Consider the following 22,926-nt stretch of genomic DNA (forward strand, 5'->3'; position numbering starts at 1 on the left):
GCCTTCTCTTTAATCAGGCCAAAGAATTTTCACTTTAAATATAGAAGTATGTCTCACTCAGGTTTCTCTACAAATATCATGCGACCCACATCCTACTTGGTTGTTTTTAGATTCTTAGTCCTCATAAAAATATAAGACCAAGAGGTGAGAAAAGTCAGGTGAGTGTTCTGAATGAAAAGAAGTCAAAAAAAATTTTCAACACTCCATACGGAGCCATATTTTAAGTGTGAAATTGGGAGAAAAATAACCTATCATGTTGTTATATACGCCTTACGGGCTTTCAGAATTTTCCAAGTAACTTCACACATAGCATTTTCCTTTTATAAGTTTTTCAAAGTTGTGTGTATATGGGATTATTATTTTTGTGTTTGTATGATGTCTAGAAAGGTTCAAGACATAGCAAATTTAGGTAACCTATGTAGTCACAGTAACATTCATAAAATGAGAGAGTTGGATTAAATGGACCTTAGGGGTTGATTCCAAATTTAATTCTGTTGGATCCTGTACTGTGATAATGTTCTTTCTAGTCACAGCTTTCTTCCAGTAATATCAAAGAAATAAGGCAACAGGGAATATAACCAAGGTTGTATCTCAGGAATAGTCTTGATACTTGATATTAACTACATTTACCACTTTGATCAGTTTCTATTTTACCTGTTCATCTTTTTATTTATTTATTTATTTTTTCCAGGTTGAACCCATGGCATACAGAAGTTCCCATGCTAGGGGACCAATTTGGAGCTGCTACAGCTGCCGGCCTATATCACAGCCACAGCAACGCAGGATCCGAGCTGCATCTGCAACCTAGACCACAGCTCCTGGCAACCCCAGATCCTCAACCCATTGAGTAAGGCCAGGCTTCAAACCTGCATCCTCATGGATGCAAGTGGGGTTCATTGCCACTAGGCGATGATGGGAACTCCTGGCCATTCATCTTTGGGTCAGCTAGGGTAGCACATGCTGACTGACCGGGAGTTCATTGCTTGTTCCCCATTTGCCTTGGCATGGGAAGAAGGGGATTACAGCCCCTTTATCTATAATAGAAGATAGTGGAATCCGGCCTGCTACTACATTAAAAAAAAAATTAAAATGGCATTCAAAAGCTAGATAGATTAAATAAATTAAATATATGAACTAAGGCAGATAATGGAATACTTGAGTCCATAATTCCTGGTCTATTGGTTGGATCAGGTTTATAGTTTGGTCAAATTAGGAAACTCTCTCTCAAAATGGTCCCTCTGTATTTTATCCAGCCTTAGTCCAAGCTTGTGCTGTGAAGTCTGCAGAAAATGAAGGTTAGTGATAACTTCAGCTGTTGGCTAATCTTCAATTGGCAAGTATACTTCACAGTGACTCTTAGCAACTTCCACAGGAATTGTCTGCACACATGAGCACAGGACAATCAGGTTTTGATCAAAGTATCAGCCGATGTGTAGAAATCTCTAGGGAATGATACCTCTCCATTCCTTATCTTGTTCTGAAAATGCTCTGCAGACTGAGAACTGGAAGCGAATCTTTTGTGTAAATGGTATGTCTCAAAAAGTTTAGGTGAACTTTGACACTACAAAACTATAGGATAGTAAATTCTAGTATTTTTATTTTGAGCCTTTGCAATATTTCTTACAGGCTACTCTGATGAATATTTCCATTATATAAAACGAGAAGCCATATCTCAGATTCAGTAAATGAACCAAGATTAAAAAACTGGAAATGACAAATTCAGAATTCCAATTTAAATGTTTCTGACTCCAGCACTCCATGTCTTAAGCACAAAGGCATGCTGTCCCTAAAGCAATTAGTAGCATCATAAATGATGCAGAAGAGGACTTTCCTGAAGTTTTCAAATAATATTACTGTGATCTCCCCTCTATGCAAGGCTGTTTGGGCATTAATCTTGCATTAATCTCATCAGGAACAAATTTATCCATATAAAGATGTAAAACTCAGGATGCTGGGATTCTTTCCTATCTGTAATGTCTTTTTAGGGCTGTACCCATGGCATATGGAAGTTCCAGGCTAAGGGTCAAATCAGAACCACAGCCACAGCCACACCAAATCCAAGCTGAGTCTGTGACCTACACCACAGCTCACAGCAACACCAGATCCTTAACCCACTGAGTGAGGCCAGGGATTGAACCTGTGTGCTCATGGATCCTAGTCATATTTATTTCCACTGAGCCATGGAAGATCAGAGAAAAGTCAAGTCCCCTTTCAGAACTCAGTTTCCCTTTTTATATAACGGAAATGTTGGAGTAGATGAGCTTTAAGATGATTGAATGCTGCTAAAAATTCCATCACAATTTTTCCTTTCTGCTAAGAATATGATTCAAAAACATGGTTAATAACACAATTATTTTGTAAAATAGGGTCATACAATAAATACATGAATAGATACAGATTGATTTAAATAGGTGGTTTGATAAACTTGTGTTGACATTAAGACTTTCCAACCTAAACATTACCAATTTACAGTTTAAAGTTGTGTAATGTTCCATAGAACTCCATAGTATTCTGTCGTGAAATTCATTTTGTCACACATCTATGAAAAGGCCTTTCTATTATTTCCAGGGGTTTTATTTTTTGTTTAGTTTTTATTATTTTGTTTTTAGAAGTAAAGTTGTAAAATATATACTATATTTAAATTTGATGTATTACTAAGATTTCTAGTATTGCCAACTAGGACAATCAGAGGTAAACATTTAATTTGTTTAGTTATTTTCTTTTTTTTTTTTTTTTTTAGTCTTTTTGCCTTTTGTAGGGCCACACCTGTGGCAGCATATGGAGGATGCCAGGCTAGGAGTCTAACTGGAGCTGTAGATGCCGGCCAGAGCCACAGCAACACGGGATCCTAGCCACGTCTGCAAACTACGCCATAGCTCACACCAATGCCAGATCCTTAACCCACAGAGCAAGGCTGGGACCAAACCCGAAACCTCATGGTTCCTAGTTGGATTTGTTAGCCACTGAGCCATGACAGGAACTCCTGTTTAGAGTTATTTTCTGATGATTATCCAAATCTATTGCAAAGATTTATGTTACCATTGATAGTGTTTGACATATTATCAGGCTACTTTGGGTTGCAACGAATGGAAAGTATCTTTAATAAAGACTTGTGTTGTCTTGTATAACTGTAGTTCTGAGGATGAAGGGGGGCATAGTCAGATAGCTTTTTTCTCCTCCTTTTCTGATCCCTGTCTAGCTCTCCAAGATGATTATAAAAGGCTGTGGCTCTTCCAGGTGTCTGTTCTAGACCTGACACTAGCCAGAGGCAGAAAAGGATTGCTTGATCTATTTTTTTAAATAGGGGGCAAATTTTCTGCAGAATTTTATCAGCAGATTTGTCTTCTTATTAGCCTGAGTTGTGTCAGAAATCCATGGTTAAACCAATCCCCTAGAAACCAAATGATTCATCAGGATTGATCCCAGGAATTTGAAGGGGTGTCAGCATATGGTGCAGAGTGTGGGTGTGCTGAGAAAGACAGAGAGCTGAACAAAAGTAGTTGCTTTTAGAAATAAAGTGTTAATTGGTTGTGGTTAAGCAATCAACAATGTCTGCCACTGATATTTTCCATGTTAGGGGTAGAGGCTGCACAAATCAGATGGGTATAATAGTGTCACGTGGTTATTTTAATCTAATTATCCTTGGTGACTAGTGTGGTTAATTCTTTTTTCTTGTATTTATTGGCCTTTTGCAGTTCTTTTGCTAACTGTTATATCCATCTCTCATTATTCTTTTGGAATGAAATTATCAATTGTAGGAGCTCTTTTAAGAATAATATATTAACACTTTTGAATCAAATATTTTTGAAAAAATTCATAGCCTATAGTTTGACTTTGATTACTTTTATAGTTCACTTTTGTCATGAAGACTTCTATTGCCTTCATCCTCCTTTATAGTCCTGAATTTTCATCTTAAACCATAAGCTATAAAAAATATCTGCTTATGACTATGGAAGTTAACTCTAATGCATTTAATTTGATATCTTTTGATATAAAGTGCTATGAGAAAGTGGGGGGGGTGGGAAGTTGTCATTAGGCACTTTTATATTAGAATAATTGATGCATTAGAAAGCAGAATTCAGATTTCCCTTTGTGGCGCAGCGGAAATGAATCTGACTAAGAACCATGAGGTTGTGGGTTAGATCCCTGGCCTCACTCAGTGGGTTAAGATCCTGGATTGTCCTGAGCTGAGGTTGTGGTCGCAGATGCTGCTCTGATCTGGTGTGGCTGTGGCGTAGGCTGGCAGCTATAGCACCGAGTAGACCCCCTAGCCTGGGAACCTCCATCTGCCTGCCATGGATGCGGCCCTATAAAGAGAAAGGGAAAAAAAAGAAAGAAAAATTCATTAAGAACTAAATAAGGCCTTCCTTGAGCTCCATCTCAATAGAAACACATTCCCCATCCTGTTACTACTTCTCATTGCAACTTAGTTTCTGAATGATACTTAACTTCAACTTACTAGTTTATATTTATTAGTGTGTGTGTGTGTGTTTGTTTTAGTATCTATCTCCCCAACCAGAAAATGAGCTCAAAGGAGGACAGGACCCTTCCTGATTTATGCACTGGGGTGTCTTAAGGACATCTAGAGCACATCGCTTGGCAAAGGATAGGTTTTCAATAGTGTATATTAAATTAAGTAACTAAAACAAGGTCAAGTAGGGAATTATCTCACGAAGAAAGAGGTCATGGGAACACTGAGGCTTCAGTTGTGGGGCAAGTGGAAGGAAGGAACTATTACACTGGACAGATGATTTCTAATGTTTGGTTGCTACTACATTCCAATGGTTTGGCAATATTGATCAAAAAGCCAAGAATTATAAAAGTACCCATATCCTTGGACTCAACAATTCACTATTTAGAAATGATCCTAAGGAACTAAGTAGAGAGGCAATTAAGGATATACGTACAAGAATATTCTAACTATTTGTAATGGTGGATATTTGAAAACAGTGTAGATGCCCAATGAGAATTTTTTTTTTTAATGGAATGTAAACATAGGATGAAATTTTTTTTTTTTTTTTTTTTTTGCCATTTCTTGGGCTGTTCCCGTGGCATATGGAGGTTCCCAGGCTAGGGGTCTAACTGGAGCTGTAGCCACCATCCTCCACCACAGCCACAGCAGTGCGGGATCCGAGCCGCGTCTGCAACCTACAACACAGCTCACAGCAACACTGGATCCTTAACCCATGAGTAAGGCCAGGGATCGAACTCGCAACCTCATGGTTCCTAGTCGGATTCGTTAACCACTGAGCCATGACAGGAACTCCATGGATGAAATATTTTTTATCTATTACAATTAAGATTTCAAAGACTATGTCATGATGAAGGAAATAGCCAGCATTAAAAGGGGAACTTCAAGTATTTTTTTTCGTATTTTTTATTTTTTCCAGACATTTCACCTATGCTTTGGAATCCTTCCCTAATCAGCAAAAAGTGAATATTATAAAAATATAAAGGCAACAGTTCTCAGAAATAACATTGGCAGTTTCTTCTAAGGCACAAAGGATTCATTAATTCCTTATGCATTTATTAAGTATGCTTTAAAAGAAGTAGTCCCTTTAAGTAACTACAGAGCATATTGGAGTTTGAATTTTCCAAGAATTTTTCATTTCTTTAAAGACTGAATCCCAAAGTCTGAAATAAAATGATAAATGACTAAATGAGTTCTCCCCAGGCAGCTGGAGATGACAAGGTTAATTTGGTCTAAAGGTAAATGAGAAATGTTTGAAAGCCTGAGTTTTATGTCAGAAAAGAACTTTTTTTTTTTTTCCATTTTCTTTGCTTATACTAAAAGCTTTATGCTAGCCTAGTTGAACACAGTTTCCTCAAATAGAAATAAAACTTACAGTGTCATTGCTGTAGATTTAAGCAATACAAAATAATTTTTTTTCTTTTTTTTGTCTTTTTGCCATTTCTTGGGCCACTCCCGAGGCATATGGAGGTTCCCAGGCTAGGGGTCGAATCGGAGCTGTAGCCACTGGCCTACGCCAGAGCCACAGCAACGTGGGATCCGAGCCGCGTCTACAACCTACACCACAGCTCACCACAATGCCGGATCGTTAACCCACTGAGCAAGGCCAGGGATTGAACCCGCAACCTTATGGTTCCTAGTCGGATTTGTTAACCACTTCGCCACCATGGGAACTCCCAAAATAATTTTTAAAAAGTAACCAAAACAAAATAGTTGGTTGTCAGTGGGTAATGAGCTGACTAGAATGGAGATTGAAAGAAAGAAATAAAGGGAGACTATCTGAAAGGCAGAGTGGGAGGTTGAGACTGTTCCAGACTCTGATTCAAATCAAGGTTTGTCTTGAAACTAAACTCTTAGCCAAGCAAAACTACCTAAATGCTCCCAACCCCCATCTAACAATAATAAGGATTCTTTTCTTCTGTATCCCCAATATCAAAAATGATAACTGCTATTCAGCTATACTGAAGAGTTAAGTGTCAGGACTAAAGAAGTAAACCCCTCTTTTAAGATAGGATTAAAGAATATAATATCCAGCATAAATGAACATCTCCTCAGAAAAGAAAATCATAGACTTGGAGAAGAGACTTGTGGCTGCCTGATGGGAGGGGGACGGAGTGGGAGGGATCGGGAGCTTGGGCTTATCAGACACAACTTAGAATAGATTTACAAGGAGATCCTGCTGAGTAGCATTGAGAACTTTGTCTAGATACTCATGTTGCAACAGAAGAAAGGGTGGGGGAAAAAATGTAATTGTAATGTATACATGTAAGGATAACCTGACCCCCTTGCTGTACAGTGGGAAAATTAAAAAAAATTAAAAATAAATAAATTTAAAAAAATAAAGAAACAAGGAACTTCACCCTTTTAAGACAGGATTAAAGAAATGAACAATCTCATATGTTGCAGAGTATTCAATAAGAACAACTGAAACAAAAGTATAGTGATTATCATCACCTTTGTCTTAGTCTACGAACTGAAATTGTTATCTTGAGGGAGGGGGTCACAGGTGCAGATGAGGCCTAATAGCCTATCCTGGCTCTATTACTAATTACCTGGGTAACTTTCTGTCAGTCATGAAACCTCTCTGGGCCTAATCTGTATTTCTTGCACAAAGAGAAGCTTTGGTTGGATATATTTTTATAAGACTTTTTATTTATTTATATTTATTTATTTATTTTTGCTTTTTAGGGCTGCACCCGGGGCATATGGAGATTCCCAGGCTAGGGTTCGACTCGGAGCTACAGCTGCCAGCCTATGCCACAGCCACAGCAATGCTAGATCTGAGCCACGTCTGCGACCTACACTGTAACTCATGGCAACACAGTATACTTAACCCACTGTTGGAGGCCAGGGATCGAACCTGCAACCTCAACGTTCCTACTCAGATTCATTTCCGCTGCACCATGACAGGAATTCCTGTTAGATATTATCTAAAGTCAGTTTCAGGTCCGACATTACATTCCATAATTTTCGCTGGGTAATTAACTTGATACTGATTAATGGGATTGTCTGAAGTAATAAATTTTAAACTAATTTCACAAATAGAACATCAATGAACTACAGTAATTTCACAAATTTCTAGTTGAAATTCTACTCAATATCAAGTTCCCACAAGAAGCTCTGTGTAAATTCCCAGAAGGCCAAAAATTATTTCACCATTAAATGATTTTTCCAAAATTTACATATGGTGCCTTCCTCATGAATTTGCTTGGGGCTTGAGGACACAACTCATAGCTTAGTCATCACTATAGCCTGGGCACCTGGTACAGTGCCTGACACTTTAGTTGACAGTTAACAGTATTTATTAAATGAATGAATGAATTGATAAACTGACTTGAAATCATACTGGTTTGCCTAACTTTATGAAGAATTATGTTCAACTTTTTTTTAATTAAAATAGGATTAAAACAAGTGGGGAATAAATTTTATAAATAAGCAGATACTTTACTAATGTGAATTGAAGAGATGACGTCAGAGGAATTCTCTCTCCTAGTTATTATGATAATATTGTATAACCATCCTGACCAACTATCTCTAGAACTCATTTCATCTTGTAAAACTGAGACTTTATACCCATTGTACAGTAACTCCCATTCCCCTCTCCTTGCTTACTCTGGCCGTTATATTTCCTTGTCTTTCAGATTTCAAATACTCCTATAAGTGGAGTCATGCAATGTTTGTGTTTTTGTGACTGGCTTATTTCATTTAATAATGTCCCCAAGACCCGTCTATTTTGTTGTATATGTGAGAACGTATTTCTTTTTAAGGCTGAAAAATACTGTATTGTACCTATGTATGCACCACATTTTGCTTATTTATTTATCTGTTGGATGCACAATGGGATTGCTTCTATTTTTTAGCTATTATGAATCCACCCCTCATTTTAAGCCACAGATTTGGAGTTCATGAGCGCTGCTCACAGCCAATGGAATGAGTTCCATGAGGAATTTGGAGGATGTAGGAATTTGTAATGATTCAGAGTTGTAACAGTCTAAAGGAAAGAGGCTGTGACTCCTGCTTTCTGGTAATAGGGGAAGAGATTGGCTACACTGGAAACAGTCTGCACTTTCAGAGCTTGGCAACAAAACTGTGTGATTTACATGAATCAGATGTGGCTCCTAGAAAAATGGCTCTGTGCCTATGTGCCATTTTGAAAGAGCTCAGATGGAGGACTTTTGTTCAGTACAAAAAGACTGGGATCTACCCAGGGAGTCAGCAACAGAGGGAGATCATCACCAACACTCAAAAGCATTTTCTACACTAAGAGTCTTCTTGGTGGCTCTTAATGAATATGTCTTAGGAACTCTCAAAAATGCCTCATGGAAAGGAGAGAGTAATTGTGTAGCTAAGGTTCTGACACTAGATTTCAACACATCAATCAAGTGGAATCTCCTCTTTACCTCCCACCTCTTGTTGAAAAGCAACTACAGGCTTGTTTCTATGTTTGCATATGTACTTGTGGCTGTGTGGGCGTGTCTCTGTGTTAGGGAAAAAGTGAGGGAAGAAGAGTATACCGATAAAAATCAGAAATGCCAATTAATCTTCTACTTCTCTTCTCAGATTGCTTTCTTCCTTCCTTTCTTTCTTTCTTTCTTTTCGCTGCCACAGTTCAGCAAAGTTCCAGGGCTAGGGGTTGAATTGGAGCTGCAGCTGCTGGCCTACATCACAGCATGGCACCAGATCTAAGCCGCACCTACATCCTATGCCACAGCTTGCAGCAACACTGGATCATCCTTAACCCACTGAATGAGGACATCTTCACAAAGAGCAGGTTCTTTTTGTTGTTGTTGTTGTTGCTATTTCTTGGGCCGCTCCCGCGGCATATGGAGGTTCCCAGGCTAGGGGTTGAATCGGAGCTGTAGCCACTAGCCTACGCCAGAGCCACAGCAAAGCAGGATCCGAGCCGCGTTGGGCAACCTACACCACAGCTCACAGCAAAGCCGGATCGTTAACCCACCGAGCAAGGCCAGGGACCGAACCCGCAACTTCATGGTTCCTAGTCGGATTCATTAACCACTGCGCCACGACGGGAACTCCACAAAGAGCAGGTTCTTAACCAATTAAGCCACAATGGGAACTCTGTTTTTCAGATTTCTTATCCTGAAGTGAATCTTTGCAATGCAGCAGCAGTGTTTTCAATTACAAAATGTTTAGAATTTTAAGTTGAATTGTACATGTTAATACCTGGTTAATACCTCTTCATTTATTAGCTACAGTGCGAGGGGAAGCTTGTGCTCGGTGCTTGGAATTTCACATAGAAGAAAGCAGGAGTTCACAGAGAGCCTGAAATGAGTTTTTGTGAGAAAGCCCTTATAAGAACACTTTTCTTAAGATACACAGAGTTTGTTGTTCTGGAGACTCTGAAGTGAATGGGTTGGATATTAATTTATGAAACATAGACTTGCATTGGTAAAGGGCTTACTTTGTGTTCCAGTGAGGGTGAGAATGGCATAAAAGGAAGTCACTGAATTGTAATCTCCTCAAGGGCAAGAAATGTGTATAATGCAACTCTATTTAATGTCAGTCTTGAGACCCATGACTATCAGGTACTAATACATTTTGATGAATGTTGTTAAATAACAGAAAACACATCACTGCCATCATCATTATCCAAGATAAAATTATTGAATATTTAATATGGACCAGAACTTATATAAATTGTTTCCATATATTAATTCATTTAGTCTACATAACTCTATGAGCTTAGCATTATTATTTAACCATATGCAGATGAGACAAATGTAAAAAAATATATTTATTAGTTGTAACACAGGCATGATAGTAACATTTCTGGTAAGACTTAAAACATAATTTTTTCTTGCTGAAATCTCCCACTTTTTGACAAAGGTGTTAGAAATGTTTACATGTTTTCTGTAAGTTTAAAGAAGTCATGTTTTCTTTTAAGCACGTATTTGAAATGCTGAAATTAGTTTCCTCAATAAAATAGTCTGACAATTTTAAATGGAAAGTCTCCCTACAGTTTGACACACCCGTATTGTATTTTTAAATTTTTTACATCTCTTTTTCTTCTGATGCAAGCTGTGTCAAATAAATTGTGACAATTACAAAAATGATTTTATTTATATTATTGAATGAAAATTTTTAAGAAAAGAAATCAGGCATTTAGAACTGATGCACCTTTTAACTGGACCAAATATTTTAAAAAGGAAGTTAGTTAAGAAGGATTCCAAGAATGCCGTATGTTTTGACTATAATCACTTGCTGTCATTTTCATTTGTCCTTTGTTTTTTTCCCTGAAGTTTAACTTTTTTTTAATGAGATACTGTAAGGGATTCTGAAGCAAGTAGGGGAAAATTTCATACTATACTTCCAGGCCTATTTTTCCCACCAGTCTCAACCACTAATAGACGCACTAAATGAGACCTTTGTGACCTAAAAATTTAAAAGTAAATCCCTGGGAAGCATATCATTAGAAATGAGAGACATTAGCCTGAGAAAAGTCTTTTACTGTGTCATCATTGCCTAGAACATCTGAAAAGCATTACAAGATAATTCTCAGCATCATTCAAGTTCTTATAGCCTTACTGAGTCAAAGCTAAGAATGCCTAAGTTTTTTCAGACCTTGGTTTTGCTATAAAAAGATAATACATCCAATGACTTCAAAAGAATAGCCAAATATGCTTTCATACATTGTTACTGCAAACATAAACTGACATAATGTTTCAGAGAATTCTTTGAAACACTCAACTTTTAGATTTCAACCAGTATTCAATGAGCCCATACCATGTGCCAAGCCCTCTTCTAGATGCTGGGGAAAGAACATTGGATCAGGCAAGTAAATGTTCTGTTGTTATGAAGAACTGAAGTACTTACATGATAGCAGGAGCATTATAAAAGGATGAAGATAGAAGTGAAGAGGCTCTTTGAGGCCCTGATTCAGAACTGACACGTGTATACATTCCACTGGAGGAAGCATATCCTAAGGTCCGCTCAAATTCAAAGCAAGAGAAATAGACTAAGATTGATTCATTAATATCCTGAGCAATGAGTACTTTGACTCTTCCATGAGATATGAGAAAACTTAAGATTGAGATGACAGGGTCATATTTTTTTTCGGTTTATTTTAATGGGCAATAACATGGACATGGACCCGATTAATGTCATGCTGGAATTAAAGGAGTTAACTTATTTGAAAGATCTCTAAATATTTCCTCCTACCTCACTCCCAAGGAAATACTATTCAAATTATAGGTCACTACATACTAGAACTGACAAGGCCCTATGTATTACCTGTATAATTTATCATTTTATTGATGAGAAAATAAGACCTAGAGAAATGAAGTATTTTCCCTGAAGTCACAGAGGTAATGACAGAATGAAGATTTCTGACTCTAGACTGTATGATCTTGTGTTACATCATGTTTCCTCTAAAGTTTTATTATAGCTCAGGATTAAGGAAGTGAATTTTTTATTATCATAGTCAAGTTGTTGAAATACTGTATACAACCATGCTTAAGAATTTCAGTTTCCAGAGTTCCCGTCGTGGTGCAGTGGTTAACGAATCCGACTAGGAACCATGAGGTTGCGGGTTCGTTCCCTGCCCTTGCTCAGTGGGTTAACGATCCAGCGTTGCCGTGAGCTGTGGTGTGGGTTGCAGACGCGGCTCGGATCCCGTGTTGCTGTGGCTCTGGCGTAGGCCGGTGGCTACAGCTCTGATTCGACCCCTAGCCTGGGAACCTCCATATGCCGCGGGAGCGGCCCAAGAAATAGCAACAACAACAAAAAAAAAAAAAGACAAAAGACAAAAGACAAAAAAAAAAAAAGAATTTCAGTTTCCTAGATCACACTCTCTGGGTTTAAAATCAGCTCTGCCATAGACTATAAATACACCACAGGTTATCTTGGACAAGTAATTTAGCCTCTCTAAATGTTAATCTTCCTGTGTATAAGAACTTAATATTATCTGCCTTTTTTTTTTTAATGAGGATCAAATAAGTCCTGTCACACACTGCTGTGCCTATCACAGTTTATGCTTATTGATAAGGATGATATTTATTTTATCAATAGAAATTTTATTAAGGTGAAATTATTATACGGTGAAATGATCAGATCTTAAGCGTGTAATTCTATGAGTTTTATCAGTGTATAAGCTTGTGTGATAACTTTCCTGATCAAGAATATTTCTCTTATTGGAGTTCCAATCATGGCTCAGTAGTTAATGAACCCAACTAGTATCCATGAAGATGCAAATTTGATCCCTGGTCTCACTCAGCGAATAAGGACCTGGCATTGCCATGAGCTGTGGTGTAGGTCACAGATGTGGCTCGGATCCCATTGCTCTAGTTGTGATGTAGGCCGGCAGCTACAGATCCAATTCAATCCCTACCCTGGGAAGCTCCTTATGTCACAGAAACGGCCCACAAAAGACAAAAAAAAAAAAAAAAAGAATATGTCTCAGCAGAAACTTACCCAACTAGGAACCATGAGGTTGCAAGTTGATCCCTAGCCTCGATCAAGGTTAGGATTTACCTACTCAGTGAGTTAAGGATCTGGCGTTGCCCTGAGCTGTGGCGTAGGTTGCAGACACGGCCCAGATCTGGTGTTTCTGTGCCTCTGACATAGGCCAGCAGCTACAGCTCCAATTTGACCCCTTGACTGGGAATCTCCATATGCCATGGGTGCAGCCCTAAAAAGACAAAAAAAAAAAAATTCTCTTATGTTTCAACCATTATAAGCCACATCTATGCTGATTTTAATCACATACATTTCTTTTGGTGCCATTGAAGGTCATATGCATGGCATCATATAATACATACTTGTGGTTGTCTGGTTTCTTTTAACATAATACTTTTACAATTCAACCATGTAGTTGAATATATGTAAGTATCTATGTATATTGTATATTTACATGTGTATATATGTATTTATGGGAATAAATAATATTATTTCTAGGAGTTCCCGTCGTGGCGCAGTGGTTAACGTATTCGACTAGGAACCATGAAGTTGCGGGTTCGGTCCCTGCCCTTGCTCAGTGGGTTAAGGATCCGGCGTTGCCGTGAGCTGTGGTGTAGGTTACAGACGCGGCTCGGATCCTGCGTTGCTGTGGCTCTGGCGTAGGCCGGTGGCTACAGCTCTGATTCGACCCCTAGCCTGGGAACCTCCATATGCCTCGGGAGCGGTGCAAAGAAATAGCAAAAAGACAAAAAAAAAAAAAAGATTATTTCTAAATAATATGGTTTTCCATTTTTGAAATATATATAGAATATGATTATCAAATTTTCTATTGATGACATTTTGATTTCCTCAATATTGCACATTTGAATGAACCTACTTAATTCTTATACAGGGCTTTTGTGAGGTACTCATACTTTTATTTTTCTTTGATAAATATCTTGAAGTGGAATAACTTGGTCAGATGATAAGTGAATCTTTTTTTTTTTTTTGTCTTTTCTAGGGCCGCTCCCACAGCATATGGAGATTCCAGGCTAGGGGTCTAATCAGAGCTGTAGATGTCGCCCTACACCACAGCCACAGCAATGCTGGATCCTAGCTACGTCTGCAACCTACACCACAGCTCATGGCAACACCGGATCCTTAACCCACTGAGCAAGGCCAGGGATCGTACCTGCTACCTCATGGTTCCTAGTCAGATTCGTTAACCACTGTGCCACGACGGGAACTCCAAGTGAATCTTTAATGTTGAAAGAAAATAATATCTTTTGCAACCAGATGTACTATTTACATACTTACCATGAGAAAACGTATGAGTTTTCATTGTTTTATACTCTCAAAAAATTTGATGTGCCAGTTTTGCCAATTGTACCCATTATGATGCATGTGAAAAGATACTGTGATTTCAATTTGAATTTTCTTAATTAATGCTGATGATGAGAATCTCTTTATGTGTTTATTAGATGCACATAACTTTTTTCATAGAGTCTATTCAAACACTTCGACCATTTTTATTTGGTTGTTTACATTTTCATTGTCAAGATATGGGATTTCTTTATGTATTCTGGATACAAGTCTTTTGCTAGATAATTATATTTTGATATTTTCCACCTGTATGTGATTTGCCTTTTCATTTTTTAGTAGTCTTTTGATGAACAGATTTTATTTTTAGGAAGACCGATTTATCAAGTATATTATATATTTTATAACTTATTCCTTCTCTAAGAAATTTTTACTTGCCGTAAAATCATAAAGATAGTTTTTTTTTTCTTAAAATTAATAGTGTTAGCTTTGGCATATGAGATGAAATAAAGGGCAAATGTCATTTTTTAAAATATAATTTAGTCATTTATTCCAATGTCATTATTATTTTTTTTTTTTTTTAGGGCTGCTCCCATGGCATATGGAGGTTCCCAGGCAAGGGGACTAATCGGAGCTACATCTTCTGGCCTACACCACAGTCACAGCAATGCCAGATCCCAGCCACCTCTGCAACCTACACCACAGCTCACATATATGTGTGTGTGTGTATGTTTAACTCCAAAATACAGTTATAGTTTTTACATTAAAAGGTCAGATGTTTTTTGGGAGTTCCATCGTGGCTCAGTGGTTAACGAATCCGACTAGGAACCATGAGGTTGTGAGTTTGATCCCTGGCCTTGCTCATTGGGTTAAAGATCCAGCATTGCCATGAGCTGTGGTGTAGGTCGCATCTGACTAGAAGACATCTGACTTCTTTTTTTTTTTTTTTTCGTCTTTCTGCCTTTTCTAGGGTTGCTCCTGTGGCATATGGAGGTTCCCAGGCTAGAGGTCGAATCGGAGCTGTAGCCACCAGCCTATGCCAGAGCCACAGCAATGCAGGATCTGAGCCACATCTGTGACCTACACCACAGCTCACGGCAACGACTGATCTTTAACCCACTGAGCAAGGCCAGGGATCAAACCCAAAACCTCATGGTTCCTAGCCAGATTTGTTAACCACTGCGCCATGATGGGAACTTCCAGATGTCTTTTAGCAGAAACAATATATATATATATATATATATATATATATATATATATATAAATTATATCATTTCTTCACATGTTAATCATTTCAAGATTTCAGGGCTCTTCATCTGTTGCAGATCTGGGTTCCCATCTGGCGTCAATTTTGTCAGACTGAAGAATTTACCTTAGCATTATCTATACCTCATCTTTGCTGGTGACAAATTCTCTCAACCTTCATTTATGTGAAAATGTATTTTTTTCCCTTTTCACTTCTGACAGATCTATGTACTAGATATATAACTCTATGTATAATTTATTTTCAGTACTTTAAATAGTCATCCACTGTTTCCTGAACCTCACTTTTAATCAGTTAACCATCATTATGGTATTAACCTCTAGTGATTGTAATATTTCATTTTTCTTTTTAAACTTTCAAAATTCTCATTTAATCTTTACTTATTTATTTATTTATTTTTATTTTTTATTTTTTTTTTTGTCTTTTTGCTATTTCTTGGGCCGCTCCCATGGCATATGGAGGTTCCCAGGCTAGGGGTCTAATCCGAGCCATAGCCTCCGGCCCATGCCAGAGCCACAGCAATGAGGGATCCGAGTCGCGTCTGCAACCTACACCACAGCTCACAGCAACGCGGGATCATTAACCCACTGAGCAAGGACAGGGACCGAACCCGCAACTTCATGGTTCCTAGTCGGATTCGTTAACCACTGTGCCACAACGGGAACTCCTATTTATTTATTTATTTATTTATTTATTTATTTATTTATTTATTTATTTATTTATTTTTGTCTTTTTAATGCCACACCATGGCACATGGAGATTTACAGGCTAGGGTTTGAATAGGAGCTGTAGCCGCTGGCCAATGCCACAGCCACTGCAATGTAACAGAATCGAGACATGTCTCCAACCTACACCACAGCTAACAGCAGCACTGGCTCCTTAGCCCATGAGAGAGGCCAGGGTTCGAACCTGAATCTTCATGGATGCTAGTCAGATTTGTTTCCACTGAGCCGCAAGAGGAACTCCGTCAAAGTTCTCATTTAATCTTCAATTTTTAGGTGTGTGATTCTGAAGTTCCCAGGTTTTCGTTGTGTTTACCCTACTTGTTGTCTACTAAGTTTCTTGGATCTGTATGTAATATTTTCACCAGTTTTGGAAAAATCTTTGTCTGGTATTACTTTAAATAAGTTTCTGTCCATTCTTTCTGTCTTCTCTTTCTGCATTACTTTATCAGGAGGCTTGATACTGTCTTGGAATTTCCAGGAGCTCCATTTTTTTTCCTTCAATATGTTTCTCTGTGGTTTTTATATCGGATAATTTTTATTGACATGTTTTCAGTTTACCAATCATTACTTCTACTGTTATTATTCAATTGCCAATCTGATTTAAAACCCACATATGAATTTTTCTTTATAAAATTCAGCTCCAGAATTTTCTATTTTGTTTTTTAAAACAATAATTTCCATTTCTCTTTTGCGAGTCCCTGCTGTGTACCTATTGACCACATAAGCATTATGTCTATGTTCAAGTTCTTGAAAAAAATTGATTTAATTCCTTATTTGCTAATTGCATCTCAGATTTGGTTGGTTTACATTAAATATTATTTTTAGATGTGTTTTATTACCCTATATTTTGTATATCTTTTGATTTTTTACTATGTATCAGCCATTTTATACATTTTTTATGTATTATCAACATTCTGCTTTTTAACACTCCTTTGAAGAGTGTTTATTTTTGTTCTATTAGGAGTTAAATTATTAACAAATTACCTGAATCTTGTGCAGGATTAGTTTTTTACTCTTTTCAGGTTAGTTTCAGTTTTGTCCTTAGGCTTAGAGCAAATTCTTAGTCCTAGAACAGAAGTGTTATGGTCCTTCTAGGGTTTTCAAGGAAAGTCTGAAGTACTTCCTATGACTCTCACTTGATAGAGTTGTATTCCAACTCCAAACTCAGTATCCCCTTGAGGGAATGACATTTGAAATAGTGGCTCAACTTTTTTCAGTCTTACATCTTTTGTTTTCTTCTAGGCTTTTCAGCGTCTCTTAGCCCCTTCCATTCAAAAACAAATCTCTAAACAAATTTGCATATGGATCTGGAGTCTTATCTTTCTGTTGTTATTTTCTTTCTGTTATTTCTCCCTTAATTTGAGATACTGTGGCAGCTACAAGTCTCCCCTTAAATCTCAAACCAGTAAGATTATTGCCTCCTGTGATTCTGACTGTTCTGTACCCTTGCAATTGAGGGTTTTCCTGGGATACAAGACTTAACCTAAAACCAGGGAAGTTCCAGGCAAGTAAGGAGAAATTTTAAGTGTCTTCACGGAAAGTCACAAAATCCTAGATCTCATCCAGTTTCCTCCTTTTATGGTCAGATTTTCAGCATTTTCTGCTTTTGGTAATCTTAGTACCTCACGTAGTTGTTTATTTAGTGTCTTAACCACCACTATAAATGGCTATAAGTGTTATCTGCAGGTTAGTTAGTCTACCGCATCATTACCAGAACTAGAACCTAAGTAATTTATTTTAATTCTTCCAGTGATAGGAAATTTAGTACCAACAACCAAACTGATGTATCTTGTGAGCTTTATAATATACTTCTGGGTATAGTAATTATAATAGTAGTGGTATTAGTAATAATAAAAATACAATATCAAAAGTAAAAGTGAAATTTCATTGAGGGAAAATTAATCCACCGAAAAATTCACCAATATATTGACAATGCCTTGTTTGAATAAGAGGATGCAGGTGGTAGTTTTTTTCTTTCTACTTTTTAATAATTTTAAAATTTTAGTATAAATATATAGGTGTATATATACAGACACTGCAATAAAAATCTGAACATATTTGTCAAATAATAGTTATTTTAATATGTATCAAAACATCTTCTTAAACAAGATTAAATATAGCTGAAAAGTGATTACAAAGGAAATTACTAGTTGAAATCTCTTAAAATACTAGTGAATACATGTGTGGCAAAATCTTAGAAAATATATTAAAACGCTCTTTTTTTTTTTTTTTTTTCTTCAGAGAACAGCCACCAGATAGGAAAGATGCAAGAAGCAAATTGAAACTTACTAGCCAGGAATAGCACAGTTTAAAATTGCACCCAGTAAAAATTTCCTCTATTTCTTCTACTAAGCTAGGAGGTGTTCCATTATTGAAATAGAGTTTAACTTTCAAGGATCGTTATACTGATAGGAATTAGAATTTGAATTACTGCTTTATGAATATGATAACATGGGGGGGGGGAGAAGCTTACATTGGAAAATAGGAAATGTGTTCGGTAGAAGACAAAATTGTCACATCAATTTATATTTGTGACTTAATGGCCTACATATTTGTCTGGTTTGGCCTCTTTTGTATTTTAAAAATTAGGACATTGCTCATAATTTATATTCCCATTTCCTCTGTCAACTCTGACTGGAACAGAGCAGTGTTGACTGCATTCAAATGGAATATAGTCACCCTACTGTGTGTGTTTTCCACCACTTTACAAACTCACAACTAGCCCTTTTCTCTCATGTATCTCACTTGCTTAGGCATGTCAACATGTAAGCCTTGGCCTCCAAAAATATGATAAAGTGTCTTTACTAAAACCCAATATACCATTGTTAACAATCTATGCTCTTTTTGGCATAAATAGAAGGGCTCAAATTCCTCACAATACAACAAAGAATAAAAAAATTATAGGGTCTCCCTGGTGGCTCAGAAGGTTAAGGATCCAGCATTGTCACTGCTGTGTTATATGTTCAATCCCTCTCCTAGGAACTTTGGTGATCCAAAGGTGCAGCCAAAAAAAAAAAAAAATACAAAAACAGGGATTGGCTTTTGTTCTGCCTCTAATTTAATCACCAATGAAAGAAGCCAGCTGATGTAGCACATGAATTTTGTTTTAATTGGATTTTGTTCAAATGCCATAAAATAACTGCCCAAGTTCTGAAGGCATGCAGGTTTTCAGATGTGTCTGTTAGGCTGTTTTTGCTTCAATGTCAGAATATGTCTCTTCACCCTGAAGGAAACCACCAATATTTCTGTTTTCCTAAAGTATATTTATGGTTGCAAATGAAGTGTGGACCTACTCATTCCATGCACTATTTCTATGCCTCCTGGACTCCTTACTCAAGTCCCTACCTGAAAGACTTTGTTCTTGTAGAAAAGACACTGATTCTGAAATGGCACCATTATATTCCAGGAGGGGGGTCCAGTTGGTCCTCTTCACCTGTACTTCTACATGAGCATCTTTGCTGTGGTCCCAGTTCTGCAGGAACCTTGAAACACTACTCCATTCTCATGATGAGTAAATGAGGTTTCTGCCAAGGTGGATGAACTAGGTTGGCATAAAGGGATATCTCCCATGTGTCAGTATCCATGGTAACATTCTAGGCAAGAAAGCAGTATGCTAACACCACTCATCCACCCCAGAAACAAAAGTCAGTAACAAGAGTCAAATCCTATAGAGGAAATAGAAATCTCTTTATATGGATAAATGTCCTCTTTACCCTCCCTTTGCCCAACCTCCCTTCAAAAAGCAGCCCCCTATCTTGTGGTCTGTAGCCTTTATTCATGCTACTATTTCCATGTAGTTGTATTCCTCAACCTTCAGATACTTTGTATCTTTATATTTTCACTGGCAGTGGAGAGCAGAAAAGGGAAGAGTGAATTCTGGGGAGAATAGATTCTTCTTGTCTTTTAATTCTGTCAATGTTTTCTCTTTTCATTCAAAGTGAAAATTCATCAAAGCTGTTTTCTTACAGGATGGCTTACAGAGAAACAGCCACTCCTCCCCCACCAACTGTTCCCCCTCCCCCTGGGATGTAACCATGATTTCTAAGACTGCATGATTTTAAATAAGGGTTCTTGGACGACCTAAAGAGACAAACCTTCTGTCAATGGTGATATAGTAGATGAGCTTGCTAAAGCATCTCTTAGCCCTGTGAAATGCAGCCCTAGCATTCTCTTGTGTGCAGGAAAGGGTTAAAAGGCTCTGGAAAGACACCACGCATGTGTTAATTCATGCTGCAGCAGCGTGCATCATTTCCACTTTGACCTCAGAGTTAATCTGCATGATAGTTAATCACGCAAAGACTCTAGTATTTCTTTCAAATACACACACACAAGCATATACTCACAAAACCCTCCGCTTTCTGAAAGAAAAATCAAAACAAGGCAAACAAATAAACCTAAAATGATGGACCTGGGGGAGTGTGTGTGAGTGTGAGGGGCATGAGTATGTGTATGAGTCTGCGGGAGGTTCCCTTTCCTTATTTGTCTCCCGCGCGCCTCTCTCAGTACCCTCCCTGCCTCAATTATATTATTCCCCGAGACTTAGAAGCTGCTCCCTGAGCTGACGCTTTGATGGTATCTGCAAGCGTTTGTGCTGATCTTATTTCTGCCCCCTGAATATTAATTCTCCCGAAGCTGGTAGCAGTACAGCTCCCCAGTGACGAGACCTACTAGAGACAGGAGGGGGGAGCCACCATCAGATCGTAAGCATAATAATAATACAAAGGGGAAGGATTCTTCAGCAACCTAGAGGCTAGAGGCGAGGGGAGAAAAAAAAATGAGTTCGACAAATATATGGAGCACAGGAAGCTCAGTCTGCTCGACTCCTGTATTTTCACAGAAAATGACGGTGTGGATTCTGCTCCTGCTATCGTTCTACCCAGGGTAAGAGATGCCCTTTTTGGTGTCGTTTTGTTCCAGAGATGTGGGGGGAGGGGTGGGGACAGAGGAACTAGGGAGACCACCCAGATTTAACATCCTCTTCTAGGATTTGGGGCTTTATAATTTAGAGGAATGTGAATATATGGAGTGGGAAAAGGTAAGAGGAAAGAGGAAGGTCACTTTCATTTATGTGTTTATTTATTGGGTTATATTTACTTGTTTTAGAATGGTAAAGCCAACGTCGTAAAGATTTTGTGTTTGAGAAGTAGCGTTTTGATATTACTGCAACCTGATGTCTAGGTGGGCTGTGCTGATACATGCCGGCATTTGAGGCCATGTTGGAGGCGTTTTGGGTGGGGGCCTGGAGGAGAAAACTGCAAATGGGGTCCTGGCGCACAAGAGAAAGAGGTGTGTGGGGCGGAAGGGGGGAAGCTGTTCCTGTAACCAAAGTATTGCTTGCTTCTGCATCTGGGCATTATTAAAATCAGTCAGCCAGGTTTTCTATTCAGCTCCACTGACCTGGCAGCGGACTCCCTGGTGGGCTAACATGGTTCAGCACCAGGGACAGCAGTCCTGTCAGGGCCAAATGGAAAGAGGTTTGTCTAACCCTATTGGGCAAATGTACATCTATACAGGACATCATATAGTACAGAGAGAAGGCCAGCGGAGCCAAGGAACACGAATGACGTCTGGGAACCCTGCTCTGAATATCCCTACCCCACCCCCCATGAGATAAGAGGGTAACCACTGGGCATGTGGTAGAGAATGTAGTTAATGAATGCATGGAGGAATATATGTCTGGAAAAGATTGATTTTGTTGCACTGTTGAAAAATATGCTGAGCCAGGTGAATGTGATGCCAAAACTGTGAAGTTATACATTAATGTCTTAGAGCCTTGTTGCACTGAGTAGAAAAGACGGAAAGAGGAGTGACGGATTCCCCAAAACCCTGAGCAGGTGTGTGTTCTGAAGTGTTTTATACCCAAATATTTTGAACTTCGTTGCACCAGAGGTAGTAGGGAAATATCCCTTCACATGTAATTCATCATTTATCTACCCACCAAAACAATCCCCTCCCACAGTGCATATCATCAGGAATTCCATCCAAAACCAAAGAGAGGTTAGAGGGCCATTTTACTTATACTACTTGTACTCTTCTGTAATGTCACTTTGAAATAAGTATCTAAAAATATTACCCCAAACCCCCTCCTCCAAAAAGAAAAGAAAAAGAAAAAGAAAGAAAAGTAAAAAGAGTAAGAAGGGAAGGAAAAAATCTAGCTAGAAAAGAAATCAAGCCATTGCCCTAAGGTTTTCCTGTGAGTAGGCACTCTTATGGAGTAGTTGTAACAAAGGGAGATAAAGGTAATAGGGGTTAAACTATTATTTCATTTTATTAAAAAAATTACTGTTAACTTCTCTGGTCCTCCTTTTCTAGGGTAGGTAATGGGAGGTAGCGATTTCTGATTTAAAAAAAAAAGGGGGGGAGAGAGAGAGAGAGACCCAAGCAAGAGGAGTAGAAGCTTCCTTCTCTTTGGGTTTTCTAACTAGAGAGAAGGGCCAACCTAATTATTCCATCACTTTTCATACCTTCTTCTTTTACCATAAAAATAGAATATAGTTTCTTTAAGAGTGTAAGATTAAGTAGGTTTCTCAGAAGAGAGCCTTTTATTGGAAATGATTGTGTACAATACATGTTAGTGGAATACTGCAAAAACAGTGCTTTAATTAAAATTAATAAACATTATTTCCTTATTTGATGTTGTATACAACTCTTGATTTGTTTCAGAAATTAGAGAGTTTACAATTGGTTATTGATAGAAAATATTTTCATGTTCCTAACATTTATGAAACCTGTGGATTAAAATTTACTCAATA

General features: G+C 38.0%; 1 protein-coding gene across 6 annotated transcripts in view; it reads left to right on the forward strand.

Annotated features, from left to right (window-relative positions):
• Window positions 1-20,423: 20,423 nt before the first annotated feature.
• Window positions 20,424-22,926, forward strand: part of GABRG2 (gamma-aminobutyric acid type A receptor subunit gamma2) — a 100,880-nt gene continuing 98,377 nt past the window's right edge. For 3 of the 6 annotated variants that reach the window (XM_047782703.1, XM_047782836.1, XM_047782771.1), the window contains exon 1: window positions 20,424-21,055. In XM_047782703.1, coding sequence (XP_047638659.1) covers window positions 20,949-21,055 — 107 coding nt within the window. In that variant the 5' untranslated portion in view covers window positions 20,424-20,948. The remainder of the gene's footprint in view (window positions 21,056-22,926) is intronic. The other 3 variants (XM_047782813.1, XM_047782613.1, XM_047782528.1) reach the window with 3 other exon arrangements.

This window comes from Phacochoerus africanus, chromosome 1, assembly GCF_016906955.1.
Source record: "Phacochoerus africanus isolate WHEZ1 chromosome 1, ROS_Pafr_v1, whole genome shotgun sequence".
NCBI lineage: Eukaryota > Metazoa > Chordata > Mammalia > Artiodactyla > Suidae > Phacochoerus > Phacochoerus africanus.